General features: G+C 36.1%; 1 protein-coding gene across 1 annotated transcript in view; it reads left to right on the top strand.

Moving 5' to 3' along the window:
• LOC150109090 (phospholipase D1-like) overlaps positions 1 to 22,628 on the top strand; it is a 558,765-nt gene that overhangs the window by 375,248 nt on the left and 160,889 nt on the right. The window contains exon 12 of the mRNA XM_090405612.1: positions 21,460 to 21,498. Within this exon, the coding sequence (XP_090261738.1) occupies positions 21,460 to 21,498 (39 nt within the window). The remainder of the gene's footprint in view (positions 1 to 21,459; positions 21,499 to 22,628) is intronic.

Here is a 22,628-nt window from a genome sequence, read left to right as displayed (position 1 = left end):
TATCAGAATTTGTGTTATTTGTATTATTTCAAATTTCTTCAATTAATTTTTTACTCTGGTAGCCTTTTATCTCACGACAGTATTATGCTAGTTAAATTTTGGTCTATTTTAATTTAATTATATTTACTAGTCTATTGTTTCCATTGTTCACGTTTAACTTCCATGTAATATAACAGGTTAAATATAACAAAATCTTTGAATACTCTTAATCTTGTATTTCTTTGTAATAAATTTGGTTTATGATATCATTAGTCTTGTATATAATTTTAGTCACTTTATTAATTTTATGTTTCAGGTCTGTTTCTTCAGCATAGCTCATATTATAGCCAAGAAAATTAAAATGATTGACTTTTCCTATTGGTTTGTTATTAAGAACTGTTTTGCTTCTTATTGGCTCTCTTCCTTTAAATGCATTAACATTTGTTTTATCAGAAGATATTTTGATAAACATGAAAGATATTCTTGCTAATACAGAAGATGAACAATCTTCTTATTAGTATTTAAGATTTGATTATCCAGATTTATGTAATAATATATTTAGTCGATTATTTGATTCTAATTTTATTGTTGTGTTATTTGCACATTACTATTCTTTTAATGGCTCATTAATACATTTATTAAAAAGGACTAGAGACAAGCTACACCCCTGTCTTATCCCTCAATTTATTTTTATCTATTCTATAGATGAGTGACTGGTTTTTACTGTTCTATTATTATTATTATTATCATCATCATCATCCCCAGACCTTTACTAGAGTCAAAGACTCATTGTGTGAGGTCCCCATATCATACACATAGTTCACCCACACTATTGGTCAATACATTGCAATCATTTGTCACTCTCCATGAAAAAAAAAAACCTACTTCTCACTCCTTTTCTCACACCCTACTTATACAGTTAGCCCTTGTTCTCCACACTCCCCAACATTCTATGAAACACTTCTTCAATATTAATTTGATAAGAACCTCTTACCAGCTTATATGTCTCTATGATATCACTCTTCTTTCTATCTACTAGACTGTATAAATTACATTTTCTCAACCTGTCTTCATAGCATTCCAACCAGAAATGACCTTAGTCAATCACTGGACCTTTCCGATACATCTTCATCCTTTTGAAAATTTGGCCACCTCACTTTCCATACATGGTCTAAACAAGGCCTTAAGCAATGGAACCTGACTATCCTTACTTCTACAAGTCAGTGTCCTCTGCATCATCCAGAATTTGTTGTGCTGCTCACACAATTTGAGCAGTGTGTCCTCTAAATTTAAGATTCCTATCTACCGTCACACCCATTTCTCTTATATTTTTCATCTTCACCAGTATATCTTTACCAAGTGTCTACTCTACATTCCATCTTTGCTTTCTGATTTAAAACCACTGCAAATTTGAACTGTTAATCCCACTCCTGTGCCTATTCATTTAGTCTGTTCAAGTCATTTTGTAAAGTTGCAAAATCTGTTTTACTTCTCATAGTTCTTCCCAACTTTTCATCATCTGCAAACAACTGAATATCTTGATTGAAACCTTCCCCAATATCATTAATATACAGATTAAAAAGCAATATCCCTAAAACAAACCCTAGGCACACCACTAATAACTTTCCCCACCTTGGATATTGCTGTATCCGTTTACCTGGTGTAACATACCTCTCATTATTGTAATAAGTAAGCATATTACTCATCAAAGAGAATACCACTCTTATTAACTCAATTCTGGCTCCCACTAACCTCTCCAGCATTTTAATCACAACACCTGACACATGGATTGGCCTATAATTTGAAACTTGAGTTCTGTCACCTCCCTTATGAAGCAGTATAATCTGGACTTCCTTCCATGCTTTTGGAACTTGGCCAGTAAAAGACTCATTTTAAAAAAGTATGCCAAAGCAGATGCCAACTCCCTGGAACATTCTCTCAAAACATGTGGTGAGATATCATCAAGTCCCATATCCCTATTAATATCATGTTTGCTCAATTCTCCATATACTTCTTGTTCACTCACAGTCAGTCTTTCCTTTCCCTTCTTCCATTGTTATCAAACTCTGAATGATCACACCCACAAGGATGAAATATCTTTATGAACGGCTCATTTAATATCACAACTACATCCTCTGTATATCCTCTGCAGCAGATATCCTTTCCCCACTTTCTCAATTTTTCATCATTCAGTGTCATTCTTCCATAATTGTTCTTTTTTTTTACTGGCTTTCTTTTCAGCCTGTTCTTTGTACTCCTCATGGAACTTATTATTACCATTCACCTTGTGTTGACTCCATAATGAATGCCTTCTTCCTTTGTATTGCATTACATGCTTTGAACTTTGAATTCATCCATTTCACACATTATTTATATATATATATATATATATATATATATATATATATTTATATTGCCAATTTCTTTTACTAAATATGGAGATAATTCACTTTTAACTAATGTTTAAAAAAGCTTGTTTCTTTTTATTAGACTATTATGGTTATAACATATGACGAGTCATAGGACTCATTGTGGGAGGTCAATACCCTTCATCAAAAAGATAATCAAACTGTGCCTTAACCCCCCCCCCCCCCAACTGGCAATGACGTCTATAGACATCCAGCAAAATCTGGATACAATTCTTTAACACCTATTGAATAACATGGATAAGAAGTACAATTTGGTATCACTGTTTCATCCACCATGGCTGGTAGAGAGGTTAAATCCATTCACAGCTTCTGCACTTAATGCACTCTAAGGCAGTGCATTCCATTCATCAGTCACTCTCCACGCAAAGAACTTGCTTCCATTCCCCTGCTCACACCCTCCTTATACAGCTTCCAACGATAGCCTTGTCTCTATCTCTCTATGAAAAATCTGCTGCTTGCAGAGCCTTCTATTCACAAGGCTCCAGAAGTTGCATTATTTCAAACTCTCTTCTGACATTCTATAGACACTGATTTAGTAAACATTCTGTATATCGTCTCCAGTATATCCTCATCCCTTGAAAACCAGGCAACCAAATCTGCATGCAGTAGTCCATATGTGGCCTGATCAAGCCTTGTACAAGAAAAAACATACCTCTTTACTTCTATGTGTCAGTGTCTTCTATAATCTGTTGTGATGTTCTTACGGTTTTAGCAATGTGACCCCCTAAACTTCAAGTCTCTGTCCATCATCACTCCCAGATCTCTCTCTCTCTCTCATCTCTTTAAAATTTCCCCATTAATTCTATACATTACATCCCAACCTTGCCTACCAAATTTCAAGACCTTGCACTTTTCAACATTAAACTGAAATTTTCACTCACTTGCCCTTGCCCATAGTCTATTGAGATCCTACTGAAGTCCACATCTGTTCTATATCTAACAGATCTTCCCAACTCTGCATCATCGACATACGTGCACAACTCTAGACAAGCCAGTCATAATGTCATTAACATACAGGTTAAACAATAATAATAATAATAAGGTGACATAATACACGCACCAGCTATCATACTTGTCTTGAATTCATTCACACTGCTTGCACTCACAACATCAATTGGCAATTCATTCCAATCATGCACCATCCTATGAGAGAAAAATCTAGCCCTCACCCTCTTCTTAGCAGCATTCAATTTCAGCTTCCAAGGATGTCCTCTTGTCTTTTTCTCCCACCCTCCACAAACTAAAAAATTCCATCAATTGAAATCCTGTATGACCCTTTCAGAAGTTTTTAAGTCTCAACCATATCATCCCCTCTTTCTTCTGTTTGCTAGTGTCTGCAGTCTAAAAATTCTTAATCTGTCTTCATATTCAGTATTCCACAATCCTGATATCATTTTTAACACCCTCCTTTGCACACACACACACACACACACACACACACACACACACACACACACACACACACACACACTCTCTCTCTCTCTCTCTCTCTCTCTCTCTCTCTCTCTCTCTCTCCACTATAACAGAATCACAATGGAAACCAGGAGACCAGACCTGTGCACAACAGTCCAAGTGAGGTTTTATCAAGGCCTTGTAAAGAGGCAAAATGACATCCTTATCTTTACATGTGAACATTCATTTCAGCATTGCAATTATCTTTTGAGTTGTATTTGCAATCTTGGTTACATGGCTACTAAATTTCAACTTCCTATCTACTAACACTTCAAGATCCCTAGCCTCGTTAGTTTCTTCTAGCATAATCCTACCAATATAATATGACATTGGATATCTAATCATGCTGAAGTGAATGACTTTACGTTTACTGACATCCATTTTCCGATGCCCACAGTTCCAGCCTATTCAAATCATTCTGCAAGTACTGCATATGAGCAGCATTCCTGATTATCCTACCTATCTTTACATCAGCAGCAAATAGCTGTATGTTGCTTGTCAAATCCTTCCAAATATCATTAATGTACAGGTGGAATAACAGTGGACCATGCATTGATCCTTGTGGTGCACCACTGGTGACCTTAAATCTTGGAGACTCACATCCCCCCATATACCACATTTTGATATCTGTCAGTCAGCCATCCTCCTATCTACAATATTCTATAACCCAAACTCATATTCTCCAATTTATGCAGCAGTTTACTATGTTGTATTCTCTCAAAAGCCTTAGAAAAACCCAAAAGCATTATAGGGTATTCATTCCTCTTGTCTAGTTCAATGGTAACATTGTTATAGAATGGGAGCAAGTTGCTAAAGCATGGCCTTACCTTAGTAAACTCATGTTGCTCATTGCAAAGTAGAGATTCACTGTCAACCCATTTCTGAATGTGAGCCCTAACCAGTTTTTTGAACTCTTGGAACACACTCTGATATTGCATCATTTAAGTATTGATTAAATGCTTCCAATGTACTATCAATATTCTTCCCATCCATCAACCAATCCCATTCCACTGAACTCAGTATGCTCCTCAGTTGATCATAATTTCCTGCTTTGTAGTTCAGCATTTAACCTTTTTTGATTGGAACATTCATAAACTTAATCATTTCCCAAGTGAGTACCGCATGATCACTCTCGCCAACTGGAGGCAGAATAGTTACATCTTTAACTGAAACTCCCTCTGACACTATAAGCAAGTGTCATTATCATCAAATCAAATCCTATAATCAAATCTAACACTCTTTGACCTCAAGTTTCTTCTGTCACATGCTGCTGCTTCTTGAGAAGGTTGTTCTGCAACAGCTCAATAAATGCATTCTCATTCTTCTCATGAAATTCTATTGCTACCCAATCAATATTTGGATAATTAAAATCTCCCAGTATGATTACTCTTTTCGCACTCATCTTTTCTATTTGGTGATGCATTTCTTCATCACTAGCAACTGATCCACCAGGGCTGTAACAACACCCCACTATGTACTTGATCTTGTTAGATTCTACCTCACACCAGATGGCTTCAAACTCACTGCCATATAAAATACTGTTAGTAGTAGTAGTACTACAATCACAGGTCTCAACTCTAACTGGATTCAAGTCATCCGATATCATTAGCAGAATGCCCCCTCTTCTCCTATCCTGTCTATCCTTCCTGAAAATACCATACCTTTTACACCTGATACTAGTAACTATGTCTGATTCTAATAAGCAGATCTCACTAATGCCTATAATTAAAAGAAACACACGTATTAACCACAGTGAAAATTATGTAATTGTAAATATTTCATCCTAAGTATCTTAGGGCATCATCAGTACATTAGTTTAAACAATAATAGGAATAACATACAGTTAGGGTGCATGATTACAATAGAATCTCATAAAATGTGTGTAATGTGTTACAGAAGTGAAAAAAAAAACTAATAATAATTATTTTACACAATTTTGTATGACAATTTCCCATACTTTAGGAATAGTAAGAACGGCGTTGCGATTTAAATTTGGTCTGTGTAGTAGGGCTTCAGAACTTTCTTTATATAAACGTTCATGTTTATATAAAGATCTATGTAAAAGTTTAGATTTTTCCCAATTGATCCTATGGCCTGGATTTTCAATTCTGTGTTGAGAGAGGCCAGATTTCTGCAGTTTAAAAAGACAAATGTGGTTTTGATGTTCCGAGATGTGTTTCTGAACAGACCTACCTGTTTGTCCAAAGTAAGACAATTTGCATGAGCATGGAATCTCATAAATGCCAGGCAACATCAAAGGTGAGAGTTTGTCCTTAGGAGAAGGTAACAAGTTGTAAATTTGGTTGATAGGTTTGTAAGTAGTGGCAAAATTGTATTTCTTCATAATTTTAGAAAGACGTTTGGAGATGCCTTTGACGTAAGGTATGGGAATCCTATGGACTTCTTCTCTGGTTTGATGTGTGGGAAAGTGACTGATGATTTTTTGAGTTGTTTTAGGATTATATCCATTTAGGATGGCTGTATTTTTGATTACTTCTAAATCTTGGTTTAGAGATTCTTCAGAGGAGCAGAATTTGTGTGCTCTGGAAACTAGTGATTTAATAATGCCAGATTTCTGAGATGGATAATGAGTGGAAGAATTGTGAATGTAGCAACCTGAAAATGTAAGCTTGTGGAAGACAGATGTGGCAATGGAATCGTCTTCTTTTCTTTGAATGTGTAAATCCAAAAAGGAGATACCCAGTGGAGATTCTTTTTCTAACATAAAGTTGATGCGATGATGAAGAAGGTTAATTTTATCTAGAAACAGTTGTAATTCATGTTTGGGATGATCCCAGACTGCAAATATGTCGTCGACATATCTTAACCAAATTTTTGGTTTGGGTTCAAAAGTGAATATTTTTTTATATTTTTTTCTTCTTCAAGGTGTTCTAGAAACAAGTTTGCTAGGTTTGGTGATAAAGGTGATCCCACTGCTGTTCCTTCTTCTTGCTTGTAAATTTGACCTTTACAGGTGAAGTAACCTGATGCAATAACAAGCTTGAACAATTTAACTATATCAGACGAAAATTTTCGAGTTAGTAATTCTATTGTTAATTTTTGGGGAATGTTCATGAAGAGGGAGACAACGTCGAAGCTGATTAACAAGTCAGTTTTTGACAGTTGAATGTCTTTCATTTTTGTGTAAAGCTCTGTAGAATTTTTGTAGAAAGATTATGATCCTACAAACTGTCAACTCAGAAAATTAATTAAGCTACTTAATGATACTTCCTCCTTAGATGAAGAAACAATCAAAAAACTTAAGACATACCATGCCAGACCTCCTAGAATTTATGGCTTGCCTAAGATACACAAAACTAATATTCCACTCAGACCCATCGTAGACTGTATCCAACTTACAAGTTATCAAGATTCTTATCTAACCTTCTCCGTCCTTACATAGGCCACTCAGTCTCTTCAATCAAAAATTCTACAGAGTTTCACACAAAAATGAAAGACATTCAACTGTCAAAAACTGACTTGTTAATCAGCTTTGACGTTGCCTCCCTCTACACGAACATTCCCCATAAAGAAACAATAGAATTACTAACTTGAAAATTTCCGTCTGATATAGTTGAATTGTTCAAGTTTGTTATTGCATCGGGTTACTTCACCTGGAAAGGTCAAATTTAGAAGCAAGAGGAAGGAACAACAATGGGATCTCCTTTATCACCAAACCTAGCAAACTTGTTTCTAGAACACCTTGAGGAAAAAATATTCACTTTTGAACCCAAACCAAAAATTTGGTTAAGATATGTCGATGATGTATTTGCAGCCTGGAATCATCCTGAACATGGATTACAACTGTTTCTAGATAAAATTAACCTTCTTCATCATTGCATCAAATTTACGTTAGAAAAAGAATCTCCACTGGGTATCTCCTTTTTGGATTTAAACATTCAAAGAAAAGAAGACAATTCCATCGCCACATCTGTCTTTCAGAAGCTTACATTTTCAGGTCACTACATTCACAATTCTTCCGCTCATCATCCATCTCAGAAATCTGGCATTATTAAATCACTAGTTTCCAGATCACACAAATTCTGCTCCTCTGAAGAATCTCTAAACCAAGATTTGGAGAACCTCCCATGATGAGACTCCATGGAGACTCATCATGGGAGATTCACACTATTGCATACAATTGAATAGTGTGAAAGATATGATTGAGACATCAACAACACACTTAAGCAGTGCATTCCACTCACCAACCACCCTCCATGCAAAGAACCTGCTCCTCACACCTCTGTTCACACATTCCTTATGCAGTTTCCAGCAATGGCCTCTTGTTTTACTCCCCTCTCCCATTCTATGAAAAATCTCTTCCATGTCAAACTTGGTAAGTTTTATAACACAGTGACAGCTGAACTGGATAAGGGTAATGAGTTGACAGTGATACTGCTGGACCCGGTTAAGGCCTTTGACAGGATACCACATGGAATTCTAATCCGTAAACTGCAACATATGGGAATGGATATAGGGTTGGTGAGATGGATAGGTGGGTGGTCGATGGAGAGATATCAGAGAGTAGGTTATTCAGGAGTAGATTCCAAAAGACAGCCTGTGACTAGTGGTGTGCCACAGGGTTCTGTTCTTGGACCACCGCTGTTTAATTTGTTCATTAACGATATAGGGAAGAATCTAAGAGGAACAGTTCATTTGTTCGCTGATGATGCAAAGTTGGTTAGGGCAATAGTGAATGCAGAAGATGTCAAAATCTTGCAGGATGATTTGGATAGATTGGAGTTCTGGGTTAAGGAGAATGGATGTCAATTTAATATGACAAAATGTAAGGTTATGCATTTTGGGGTGAAAAGATTAGCAGCAGTATACCTTTGTATACTGCTGCTAATTTTTTATATCCATTGGTGGGACTGTACTCTAGGAGATTGATGAGGCCAGGGACTTGGGAGTGTTGGTGGATAGGGAGACGAGGTATAGGGGGCACATTGCAAAAGTGGCAAAATCACCTCATCATAACTCACTTGGTTGTTGAAAAATACTTTGACGAGCAGAGACAAGCAAGTTATTGTACCTCTGTACTGAGCCTTGATAAGACCTCATCTCAACTACTGTGCCCAGATTTGGTCACCTAGGTTTCTTCTTGATGGAGAGGAGGTTGAGAGGATCCAGAGGTGAGTGACCAAGATAATAGCAGGTCTATTGAATGAACCTTATGAGAACAGGTTGAAGATTTGTGGGTTGCAGAAATTGGTTGATAGGTGGAAAAGGGGATATGTGATTGAAACATTCAAATTGCTGAAGGGTTTCTATAGGATTAATTCAAAGGATATTTTTGAGATCAGGACTGGTGGTGGGAGAACTAGGGGACATCTATGGAAGCTGGGCAAGAGTGTGGTTAGCAAGGGTGTTAGAGCTGGGTTCTTTACTTTTAGAGTGGTAAATGAGTGGAATAAACTGCCAGAGTATGTTGTCGGTGCTATGATAGTGAGTGAGTTCAAGGCAAGGTATGATAGATACTGTGAGAATGTTGAATAGTTGTGTAGGCATGATGTTTAGGGCCTCCCTCGATGAGGCTAAGGACTCCCTGGAGTCGCCCGTAATAATAATAACAATGTCTACCCAATAACATCCCCTGACCAGCTTATATGTCCCAATCGTATCCCCCCCCCTTTCCTCCTATTCACAAGGCTCTGCAACTTACATTCTCTCAATCTGTCCTCATACTCCACATTTCAAAGACCACTGACTATCTTTCTGAATCTTCTCTGGACCCTTTCCAACATATCCTCGTCACGATGAAATCCTGGCAACCAAATCTATGCACCATAACCCATATGAGGTCTGATCAAGGCCTTATACAGTGGAATCATAACCGCGCTATTTCTGTATGTTAGAGTCCTCCGCATCATTGCCATTATTACCAAATGTGATGTCTTAACAACTTGTGCAATGTGGCCTCTGAATTTCAGATCCTTGTCCACCATCACTCCAAGATCTGTCATCTCCTCTATTTCCGTTAAAGTTTCCCCACGAAGTGTATACTTTGCATCCCATCGTTGCTTACCAAATCTCAAAACCTTACACTTGGCAACATTGAACTAATAATTCAACTTACTCGCCCATTCATGCAATCTGTTCAAGTCCTCTTGTGAGGCATTAACATCTGCTTGACTGTGCATTGCTCTCCCCAGTTTTGCATCATCTGCAAACTACTAGATATCACTAGTTAAACCCAACCCAATATCATTAACATACAAATTGAACAACATTGACCCCAAAACTGACCCCTGTGGCACACGAAAGAGGTGACCTTTCTCTTTCGGGATACTGCACCTCCCACATACAACTTTCTGACACCTATCAGACAGCCAGTCACTGATCCAACACAGAAGTCTGTTAATCCAATCCCATCTGTTTCAATTTATTTAAGAGCTTGTCATGTGACACTCTATCAAAAGCCTTTGCAAAATCTAAGTACACCACTGTATATATGCATCTCACCTATCCAAGGTATTTGTCACCTTGTTATCGCATAAGTAAGATTGTGAAACATTCTCCTCTTAACAAACCCATGCTGATAACCACAGAGAATACTGCTGTTATCAACCCATTTCTGTATCCAACTACTCACCAATCTCTCCAGTACTTTCATAACAACTCCAGATATACAGACTAGCCTATAATTTGAAGTTACAGCCTTATAACCACCTTTATGCAGTGGAACAATTTTATCCTCCTTCCACTCGCTTGGTACCTGTGCTGCTGTAAGACTCTTGTTAAATAGGCATGTCAGTGCTGCTGCCAATTCCCTGGAACATTCCCTTAAGATATATGGTGATATGTCATCAAATCCTATCGCCTTATTGACATCAAGTATATTTATTCCTTGAAATAGCTCCTCTCCTATGTCCTCTACACTTAAGTTTCCCATGATTTCACCCTGATGAGGATGAAATACCCTTATAAATTGATCACCGAATACCTTAACAGTGTCTTCTTCAGCTGTTACCACTCTACCAATTTCATTCCTTAACTTCATCTTACCATGATCATTCTTCCTTCTACTTGCCATATATCTAAAAAATCTCTCTCTCTCTCTCTCAAGGGTTTTTCTTTGCCTGAGTTTGCCAATTTCTACTCATACTCTACTTTTGTTTTCCTTGCTAACTGAGTTACTCACCTGGCTTGTGCTTTATATTCTTCATGTGACTGATTATTACCATTGTTCATCTTTTACTTTCTCCAGAGTACTTTTTCCAGATTTCATGCTTAAGCTTCGCATTCATCTATTTTACACCCACCTTATTCAGCTTTTGGTCTTTGGAATACATTCGTACATTGATGCTGTTATATATTTTTTTGTGAGTTCCCATGCAGCATTTACTTCCTTACCACTCAACTCCTCATTCCATGTTATAGCTCCAAACTGTCTCCTAAGCTTGTCATAATTACCAGCCTTATAATTCCACATATATCCTTTCCTCACAAAAGTTTGCATATGACACAACACAGGTGATTACTTCATGTTCACTTTCACCAACTGGAGGAAAATGTGAAACCCCTCTAACAGTTACATCTTCTGATGAAATGATGAGATCTAGAACTCTTGATCCTTGATCAAGAACTCGAGAAATTCATTTTCCTTATTCCCAAATGCTATCTCTTCATTCCAATCTGTACCACCATAATTAAAATCATAATAATTATCCTTCCCTTGTTCACTAATCCAAATTGTTTATACAGTTCTTCATTTCCACATTCCCAGGCCTATACCAACATCCAACTAAATAAGTCTTCCTCTCAACCTCTATGTTACACAACACTGCCTCATAACCATTGCCCTATTTTAGTTTTGGTATTTTGCAGGTTAATTCATCTTCATTAAACCCATTTCCATCTTCTAATCCTATCTGTTTCTCCACATCTCCAATAACCTTGTTAGTGGGGCTAGACGTCTTGTTCTCGCCTGCAGTGCTCTTCTTATAATGGTGCTCGTGGTTACTCCATTGGATATCTAATCATGCTGAAGTGAATCACTTTACATTGGCCTCATTTGTGATACCACTTCTAAATGCATAACTTAATAATACCTATCTGACAGCCATTTCAGCTATCCAACTCACTAGTCTATCTAATCCCATCTGTTTCAATTTAGCTACTAGCTCATCATGTGGTAGTCTATCAAGGTCTTTGAAATATCCAAGTGTACCACTGTATATGCTTTTCATCTATCCAGTGAATTTGTTACCTTGTATTATGTAAGCAGAGCTCTTAAGCATGACCTCCCCATTACCAAACCATCCTGACCATCATAAAGAATACTGCTGTTATCAACCCGTTTATGAATCTTAGACCTCACTAACTTCTCTAGCACCTTAACAACTCCAGACACACAAATTGGCCTATAATTTGAATCTTATTTCCCCTCCCTCTTTGTGAAGTGGAACAATTTTTCCCACCCTCCATTCCTTTTGGGACCCAGTTCTAAGACTCATGTTAAACAGGTGTGCCTAATTCCCTACAGCATTTCTTCAAGATACATCAGTCCCTCCTCTGCCATATTCTAGCTTTTCATAATGCTGGCACACTATTAAACTGATCATTGAATATCTCAGCTATATCCTCTGCATCAGTTCCAATCTGCCATTGTCTTCAAATAGAATCATTCTTCCATACCCATTTTTTCTTCTATACTTGCCACATATCAAAAGAACTCACTAGGGTTTTTCTTAGCTCTACTAGCTAATTTCTTCTCATACTGCAAAACTGCAGTATGAGAAGTGCCTTCTTTTTCCAGATTTCATGTTTAGTCTCTTCATTCATCCATTTTAATCCTACCTTATTTAGCCTTTTTATCTTTGAAATGAATTCAGACATTGTTGTTGTTAAAATAACTCTTGATCAGTGACCAGACAGCATCTGTCTCCTTTTCACGTAACTCATCATTTCATGCTATATAGTTTCCAGTTGTCTTCTAAGCTTTTCATAATCACCAGCCTTGTAGTTTCACAGATGTTCTCATAGGCAATCACTTCATGGTCACTCTCACCAAATGTGGGAAGATTAAATTATATACAACTTTACTCACATACAACAAACAACTTAAGATGTTGCAAAATGCAACTTCTTACATCTTGTGAACTGTCTCTATATGACTGTCAGAAGCTGCAAGAAGTCTGAAAAATTCTACTGCTCCATGATTGTACAGGCACCTCCATGGAGTCCAAAGACTCATTATGGGTGATGCAATCTATCATACATCTCCTTGAAACCATTAACAGACAAAGCACTCATAACTGACTCTGGCAACCCATTCCAGTCATTCACAACTCTCCAAGAAAAAAATTGTATTGGTTAATATGGAAAGTAGCAAAGCTGGGCTTAGTTTAAACATCAGCAAAACAAAAGTGATGGCTTCTGGCAATTTAAATGAATTTATAATAGAGGAAGATAAATAGAAATCATTGAAAGTTATGATTTACTGGGGTCCAGCATATGAAATTATGGTAAATGTGAAGATGAAATTAAAAGAAAGATAGTCATGGGAAAAAATGATGTTAAACCTGACAAAAATTATGAAAGATAGAGGTGTGAGTAAAGTCATTGAAAGTTAGAATTGTCAAAGCAATGGTATTTCCAGTAGTGATGTATGGATGTGAAAGCTGGATTATTAAGAAGAAAGGTAGAAAATGAATTGATTCATATGAATTATGGATCTGGAGAAGACTATTAAGAATCTCATGGACTGCAAGAATGACCAATAAGAAGGTTTTAGAGAATATAAAGGCAGAATGCTACTTGGAGGCGATGATCGCTAAATAGAAGTTGATGTATTTTGGACATATTATACAAGCTGATGAATCAGTGGAAGAGGTAGTTATGTTGGGGAAGATTGAGGGAATGAGAAGAAGAAGAAGAAGGCCACAACCGAGTTGGATGGACAATATAAAGAACTTACAAACTTGAAGTTACAGTTACTGAAAGAAAGGATATGAGACTGAGTAGGATGAAGAGTCTTTGTTCACAAGATCACCAAGAGTCAAAAACGACTGGATGGCACATATCAACAGCAATATCATCTGCACAGAATAAAGGGCTTAAATTAACACTCCAGTTTTGATATCAGGCTTAATTCCACTTTCCTTCATAATGTGATCCCTATTCATCATCTATTTAGATCTTAATGTGAACTGTATAGATGATGAATAGCAATGGAGATAAAGTGCACTCTTGTCTAATACACCTGATTTATTAACACGGAATCTGCCTGCACCTGCTTTAATTCTAACTACTGACAAGGGTTACCAACTCAAATTTGTTTTTTTGAGCTAAAAGTTCTAATAAGATAAGCTTAGTAGGCTAATTTTTTTTTCTTTTTATGCAACAAATCATATGAGAACTTCTATAAAGATGGGATATATGTGGAATTACAAGGCTCCTGATTATGAAAAGCTTAGGTGACAACTGGTGTGGAAAGAGGCATTGATTGTGTGAAGGAGACATGCTATGTGGGCAGTGCTCAAGAGCTATTGGTGAAGACGTGGTGACTTAGTTGGCAAAAGTGCAGTATGTGAAGAAATTAGCCAATCAAGCTAAGAAAAATCCTTTCAATATATGGCAAGTAGAAGAAAAAAATGAATATGGAAGGATGATGCTAGTTGATGACACTGGCAGATTGGTACCTAATGCAGAGGATATAGTTCAAGTATTTAATGATCAGTTTATCAGTGTATTTCATACTCTTGAAGGCAGCAGCAGCATTATGAGAAACTGTAGGGTATGGTGAAGGAGGGACTGATAGTGCATGAGCAGGAAGTATATGAAGGAATTGAGTAATCTTGATGCTAAAAAAGCAATAGGACTTGACAGTATATCACCACATGTGTTGAGAGAATGCTCTGTGGAATTAATGGTATGTGCCCACACCTGGACAAGTCCCAAAGGAATGGAATATGGGAAAAATTGTTCCACTTTACAAAGAAGAGGAAGACAGGCTACAAATTACAGGTCAACTTTGTGTCTGGGGTTGTTGTTAGAGAAGTTGATGAGGAATAGGATTCAGAAGTGAGTTGATAATAACCATATTCTTTATGGTCAGCATGGCTTTTGTTAGAGAGGAAATTGTGTTTCAGAAATCTGTTTATGAACATATTACAAGGTGACAATTTACTCGATAAATTAGATGCATATATGGTGGTGTATTTAGATTTTTCAATGGCCTTTGATAGACTCCACATTACAAGCTAGTAGCTAAATGGAAACAGATAGTATTAGAGACTAGATGAGTTGGATAGCTGATTGGCTGTCACACAGGTAGCATGTTGTGTATGGAAGAGTGGTATCACAAAAAGTGGAAGGTTACGAAATCTCATTGTTTAACTTGTATGTTAATGACACATTCAGATTTGCAGCTGTTTGCCAATGATTAAAAGTTGAGAAGAGCAAATAAGAAAAGTTTAATAAGGAAGTTTGACAATCTTGCAAGGAAGAAAAATCTTCTGGCAGACAAGGTGATCCACAACTTGTCATATTATAAACTTTTGGACAATGAAATTAAAATTCTAAGCTAAGGGTTTAATTTTGATATTGCTCCAGTAAAAATCCCATGTGCATAGATAATGGCAAACATCAAATGTGATGTCAAAAATCTTCTGCCAGTTGAAGCAGTCATTAGATTAGAAGCCACTACCTTATTTTAAAATGCAAGCACTCCTAGAAGCAACATCTACAATGGAGAAAAAGCACCTCTGAAAAATTTAAAACTAAATCAAAACATGGTAATAGTGAAAGTAGACAAGGGTAATGCTACAATGATCATGAACACAGATGATTATAATAATAAACTTAAGAATTTTTAGCCAATACATCAACTTAATTGCTTATAGTAAAAAACCCTATAGTATCATTTGAAAACAAAACTTTGATTTTGCTAGAAAGCATTACAAGTTGGCCAAATGAAACAGTGTCCAAACTAAAAAAATTTTATCCACATACGTGGGCTACCTAAGTCTATTAACCTGGAACCCTATTGTGCTCCATCATGGATGCCATAAACTACACCTATAAACTACAAAAACACTTGGCATCTGAACTCAACCAACATATCAGCAGGAGATCGTCTTACGTAAAAAAAAAAAAAAAAAAAAAACTCCATGCACTTTAAAACCACTATACAAACCGTCAATTAGAGGAGAATGATTGCGTAGTAAGCTTTGACGTATTGTCCCTTTTTTACAAATGTTTCATGTTTCAGTATACACAAGTTCTGCTGTCCAAATGTCTCCCCCCCCCCACCCTGAAGCCCAAAGTATTATTGAGGTATATAGATGATGTCTTTGCCATTTGGCTACATGACTCACAGGCTCTGTCTAACTTTATATTTCCTAAATAATATCCATCCTTGCATTATCTTCATTGTGCAAGAAGATAAAGGAGCTCTTGCATTCTGGGATACTCTCACTAAAAAGCAAGCAGATGGGTCTCTCATATATTTTGTTTACCATAAGGCTACACACACACACACACTGAGGCAGATACCTACATGCCACTTCACACCACCATCCTGCCCAGAAGTTTGGAATATTCAAAACCTTAGCCTCTAGGGCAGAACGAATTTCATCATGAAGATAAGCACTGCACCTGCAACAACAAGTTCTACTTATGTTATTTCAACAAAATAGATACAACAAAAAACCTCTGGCAAAACTTATTAAAAAGAACACCCCCCCCCTAAACCCAACTATATATACACTATATCTATGCCATACATCAATAAATAAACTGGACTCCCTCCTGAAACGAAACACAATCAGAACTGTCTACAAACTGCTAAACAAAATTTCTACCTGCTTAAGACAAATTAAGGATTGTCTAGACCCTTTCTCCTTCCCTGGTGTCTAAAGAATCTCTTACCAGTGTGGAACTCAGTAATTTGGACAGAAGGACAAAATACTTTAGTAAAGAAAAAGAACACAAAAATTACATCTGAAATGGAGAACCAAAAAGCAGATTATCTCAACATGCCATACCTAAAGAATACTTCATAAGATGGAAGAAAGCCAGGCTACTTCACAAATCTCATTTGAAATTGGAGAGATACTCTTCCTAAAATCAGTACATGTTACAGAACCTGGTTAACTGCAACAGAACAGACTGTATGATTTTAAATAGATTTTGGTGCACTGAACCATCTAATGAACCATGCCATTAACAACAGGAATCATTACAAAGAGTGCCACTGTCGCCATACATGCATGTGACTGCCATTCTTATGCAGATCATTTTAGTTTGTGTCTCTACTGACTGTATAGTGCTATATTGCATCTGATAACACTAGCTTAAGCTAGTGAAATGTTGGCTGTAAATAAATAATTTCATCTAGTAAATTATTTATTTGCATTCCAGTGGCTACGTAGTTTTCTATTTCAACAGCAGCAGCTATGGAAATTTAAACTTGGAAATATATGTGAAGTAGAGCAAATGTTGTGACCTTGCAGGAGGAATTGAATAGACTATATGAGTGGGCAAATGATTGGAATTCCATTCTATTTCTTAGATTTGGAGCTTTCAGTTGAATATTGCATGCATAAGGTCTTGAAATTTGATAGGAAAAGTTGGGATGCAGAGTACAATTAATAGAGAAATTTTGAAGATGAGAGATGGTGATGGTGAAATAAACTTGAAGTTTAGTGGGTCATATTGCTAAAATTGTAAGAACATTCAAATGGATTATGCCAATAATGAAGAGTACACAACTGATAAATACACCCTATTTGATCACAAAAGAAACGAAGAAATTATGAAAGAATTAAACCAAGAACCAGTAATAGAAAAAATTAAAAAATATAAACATAAATGGATGGAACATGTTCAAAGAATGAAAACAGAAAGATTACCAAAACAAGCCATTAGGAAAAAGAAAACCAGGACATCCTCTTAAACGATGACTTCTAAGGCTGGAACAGGTCTAAATCCTTGATATGCATGATGATGATGAAGAGTACAATGGCATGCAGAAGCAAAGGGAGTATGGTTTCTATGTATAAGGCTTTGATCAGGCCACATATGGACTGTTGTGCACAAATTTGGTCACATGTTTTTCAGGTGGATAAGAATGATTGCAGAGGGTTCAGAGTAGTTTACTAAGTTAGTGTCAGGGCTGTGGAATGTGAGATATGAGAAGAGATTGAGGGAATGCAACTTACAGAGCCTTGTGAGAAGAAAAAGAGGAGATATGATTGAGACATATAAGTTGGTGAGGGATTCTTGCGAGATTAATGTGGAGGAGATTTTATAGAGTAGAGGAAGGCAAGGGTAGAACTCTGGAACTAGAGGCAATCCCAGGATGCGAGCAGAAGAGTGATAAGCAGATTCTTTGCATGGAGAGTGTTTGGTGAGTGGAATGCAATGCATTCCACTCACCAAATGATGAGAGTGGAAACTGAATAAGTTAGGCATGGATCAATGATGGCTTTGCATGAGACAGTATAAACTTCCTGCAAGGAGGTCAGATGTTAATAATAATAATAAAAACTATAAAAATAATTTTAAAAGAAACTCATTTTTAACTAATCTTGGCTACTTATCTAGTGTTTGCAGCATGTTGATGAAGAAGGACAATACTCATAGAAATGGTTAAAGATTGGCTTTCATTATCATTTTTTACATAAGATGCAAGAGTTCCAAAACTGTCAGTCTTTTCTGGCAATTTACGAGGGTGGTTTGAAAAGTTCTCGGCCTAACAATGAAAAACGAATTTATGATTTTAAAATTAGTTTTATTTTTCAACATAATCTCCCTTAAGACTAATACATTTATTCCAGCGATGCTCCAGCACCATTATCCCATCCCTGTAGTCGTTCTCAGTAAGATCTACAAAATACCCCTCTACAGCTGCAATCACCTCTTGATTTGAAGAAAACGCTACCAGCGAGGAAGAGTTTTAGTTTTGGGAAGAGATAGAAGTCAGAGGGAGCCAAATCTGGGGAATAGGGTGGATGTTCCAACAATTCATAATGAAGATCCTTTAATTTTCCCATTGCCAAAACACCTTTGTAGGCAGGTACATTGTCCTGATGAAAGATGATTTTTTTCTTTTGCAAATTGGGTCTTTTCTTACAAATTTTTTTGTCTAGTCTGGTTAAAAGATCGGAATAATATTCCATGGTTATTGTTTTGCCCTTTTCAAGATAATTAATAAACAAAATGCCTTTAGCATCCCAAAACACTGATGCCATGACCTTTCCTACTGATGAAACCGACTTTGTTTTCTTTGGTGCTGAACAACCAGTTTTTGTCCACTGTTTTGACTGCTGTTTGGATTCTGGTGTGTAATAGTGAATCCAAGTCTCATCCATAGTAATAAATCGATGCACAAAATCAGTTTTATTCTAGTTAAAATGCTCCGAGCACTTTTCAGAGATTTTCATGCGAATGTGTTTTTGATCTTCTGTGAGCAAACCCGATACCCATCTTGCACATAGCTTTTTGATTTTCAATTCTTCATGCAAAATATATCCTTTATGTTCTTTTGAAATGCCTATAGTCTCAGCAATTTCACGAACTTTGACTTGCCAGTCATCCAATACCATATCGTGCACTTGATCAATGATTTCTGGTCCAACTTTTTGGATGTCCTTCACGTGGATCATCTTCAAGGCTGGTACTGCCACGTTTAAACTTGGCAGCCCATTTCTTAATTGTTGAAAACAAGGGAGAAGAGTGCCCTTAAACTTTTGTGAACTTCAAATGAATTTCTTTTGGCGTTAAACCTTCTTTTACAAAGAATTTTATAACTGCATGATACTCAATTTTATCCATTCGAGGGATACAGACAATACTTTTGTTTCAGACAGCTGTATAAAACAAACCACTTGATAGAATGACTTGCAGTTTCACATGAATGCTTATGATAGATGTACCAACTTAGAAAAAAAAAAATCTTGCTGATAGCATTGCCATCTATGGTTGAGACTGAGAACATTTCAGACCACCCTCGTATATACGATTTGTCCAGTCGTGAAGGTACTTCACACCCACAAACATTGTTTGCTTAATAAAGGATAAATATATAAAAAAGGATAAAAAGAATAAAGGTTTACTTGGATAAAGGATTAAGCCCAAGAATATAATTTCTTGGTATCTTTATTTTATAGTTTAACAAGTGGAAAAACTTTCACCATCTAACTCTTATCTAGAGTATTTTAGTAACAAGGTGTGACACTTTTAGCTACTTGTATATGGAAATAGACTTCTGCATGACTTTAGCTTTGGTATCACCTCTGGGTCTGGTTCCCATTGATGAGACTTCAATAAAGGCTGAAATCAGTCTGGGTAGCGACCCTTCCCATGATGCATATCATTATACATGTATGTAATGATATGTGCTTTGCATTATGGGATACTAAGACAACTGATGTGAACTCATTAGCCTCTATATACAAGTAGCCCATTTGTGAAGTGACTTCACACGCAAACTGTTTGCTTACTCTTGGATAAAGGAATAACCAAAGAATATAATTTCTTGGCATCTTTCATTTATTGATTGACTTTAGTAGATGGAAGTATTGTATCAGCAACTTACTGTATGAGAAGGGTGAGATCATTTAGAAGTTTCACTTTATTGGTGGTACTTGATTCACAAATTTTATTAACTTTCTGAACTTCCTTAGTAACTGGAAGCAGAAGGAGTAAGAAGACTAGGTCCTTTTCATCTTTGTACATTTTTGTATAAAATTTCAGAAGTATACTATTTTTCATCTTTTTTGCATAACATCAAAATGGATCTTTAATTCAAACTTGTGTAATGATTCTTCTAACAGCAGGTTCAATGGAAAGTCATTAATTTAGAATCTCTGGGAATTTTTAGAGGTGGGGGGGTTGTCCTTCATTTATAGTTTGATATAGTTTTTTTATAAGATAACTGCCTTATTGAGAGAACCACATATGTGTCTCAGCAATATGAAATTCCAATTTTTTTGAAAGGGATTCCAAAGATGCATGTGAAACTGCTAATTGAAGCAAATGGCATATGCATTTAAATAAAATCAGTGATGGGATTTCTGCCATATGCTTGTGATGAACACTTATTTATATCACATTTTTTTTACTGTTAAGTCCAGTTTATACAGTCTTGACTATTATCATTAGTATTATCATTACATTTTTCTAGTTCTATAATGGTTAGATTATGTTGAAATAATTTTGTTGCGGGTTTTTACTAAAATATATAATTGTATTGCGAACAGTAATTGTTTGGCTCATCCAAAAGAAAATTATTGCTTTACATCTACTATATCATTAATTAATAAATGATCCTCAAAATGGGGACTCAAACATTTTAGTTATTTCTGCAGAATGTGGTGGATAGACGATTATATTGGATGCAAATAACTCTAGTTTATCCTAATTCTGATTGTGTTGTCTTCCATTAAATCAACATAATGTCATATTGACAGTTGTCACATTCACCCAAGGTCATCAATATGTGATTAAAAGTTAGCTATTAACATTTTCAGAGGCTTGTTTCTTTCATTACACAGTTCTGTGTCACATTTATTACTATTTAATATATTAATTTAAATAATATTGTATTTATTTTATATGAAAAAAACTTAATTTTATAAATTTCTGTAAATAGGACAGAGAGAAAGAGAAAAGAAAGAGAAAGAATAGAAAGGTAATGAAAATTTAATGTCATATTTTCTATTTAACTTTATTGATAACATGATTTCATACACTTGTAACATCGTGGGTATGAATTTTTTCTCATAATTCAATTATGAAGAATACTTGAAAATTAATTATAAATACAGTGTACATTACTGATACCATTTAAGATGCCAAGAAATTATATTCTTGGTTTATTCCTTTATCCAAGCATAAGCAAATAAAGTTTGTGCGTGAAGTAATGTCACTACTTGGATTACTTGTATATAGAATCTAATGACTTCGCTTTATACACTTATAATTATTACACAATTATACACTTCTCTTAGTATCCCATAATGCAAAGCATATATTCTTACAGACATGTATAATGCTATGCATTATGGGAAGGATCATTTCCTAGACCAGTTTCGCTATAAGTGAAGGGAGGTCTCCAAAAACTCAAACAATCCCCCAGATCACTCTAAACTTAGTATGTGCAAGCGATCCCAAGGATCATTTTACTCAGCTGTGGTTCCACTCAGTGACAGGTAAAAACCCACACCTGAGTAGAACCTCTCATATCTCAGTGCAGCAACCACTTCAACACTAAAGCATATAATTGGGAGCTAGACCCAGAAGTGATAACAAGGTTGAAGTAATGTAGAAGTCATATTTCCATATACAAGTAGTGAAAAGGTGTCACCCATTATTACTAAAATACTCTGGATTAGAGATAGATGTTGATAGTTGTTTCACTTAGTTCTACTATAAATTAAAAATGCCAAGAAATTATATTCTTGCTTTAATACTTTATCTAAGTGTAAGCAAACAAAGTTTGCACATGAAGTAAATTCTTGCACAAATTTTCTTTGCTTACACTTGGATAAAGGATTAAACCAACAATATCAGTTGATTATGAACAATATGAGGCCTTGATCAGGCCTCATATGGATTATTGTGCACAGATATGGTCACCGGGTTTTCATGGTGACGAAGATAGTGTGTACCTCCCACAACGAGTCTCTTACTCCATGGTGGTTAAATGTTAATAATAATAATAATAATGGCAATAATGTAGAGCACCCTGACATTCAGAAACAAAGAGGTTATGACGCCATTGTATAAGGTCTTGATCAGGCCCATCAGGATTGTGCACAG

Source organism: Typopeltis vanoorti, chromosome 2 (genome assembly GCF_054136105.1).
Source record: "Typopeltis vanoorti isolate ZY-2024b chromosome 2, IOZ_Tvanoo_1.0, whole genome shotgun sequence".
In the NCBI taxonomy this organism is placed as follows: Eukaryota; Metazoa; Arthropoda; class Arachnida; order Uropygi; family Thelyphonidae; genus Typopeltis; species Typopeltis vanoorti.
Note: the sequence above shows the minus strand (reverse complement) of the source record. Positions and strands in the feature narration are given on the sequence as shown.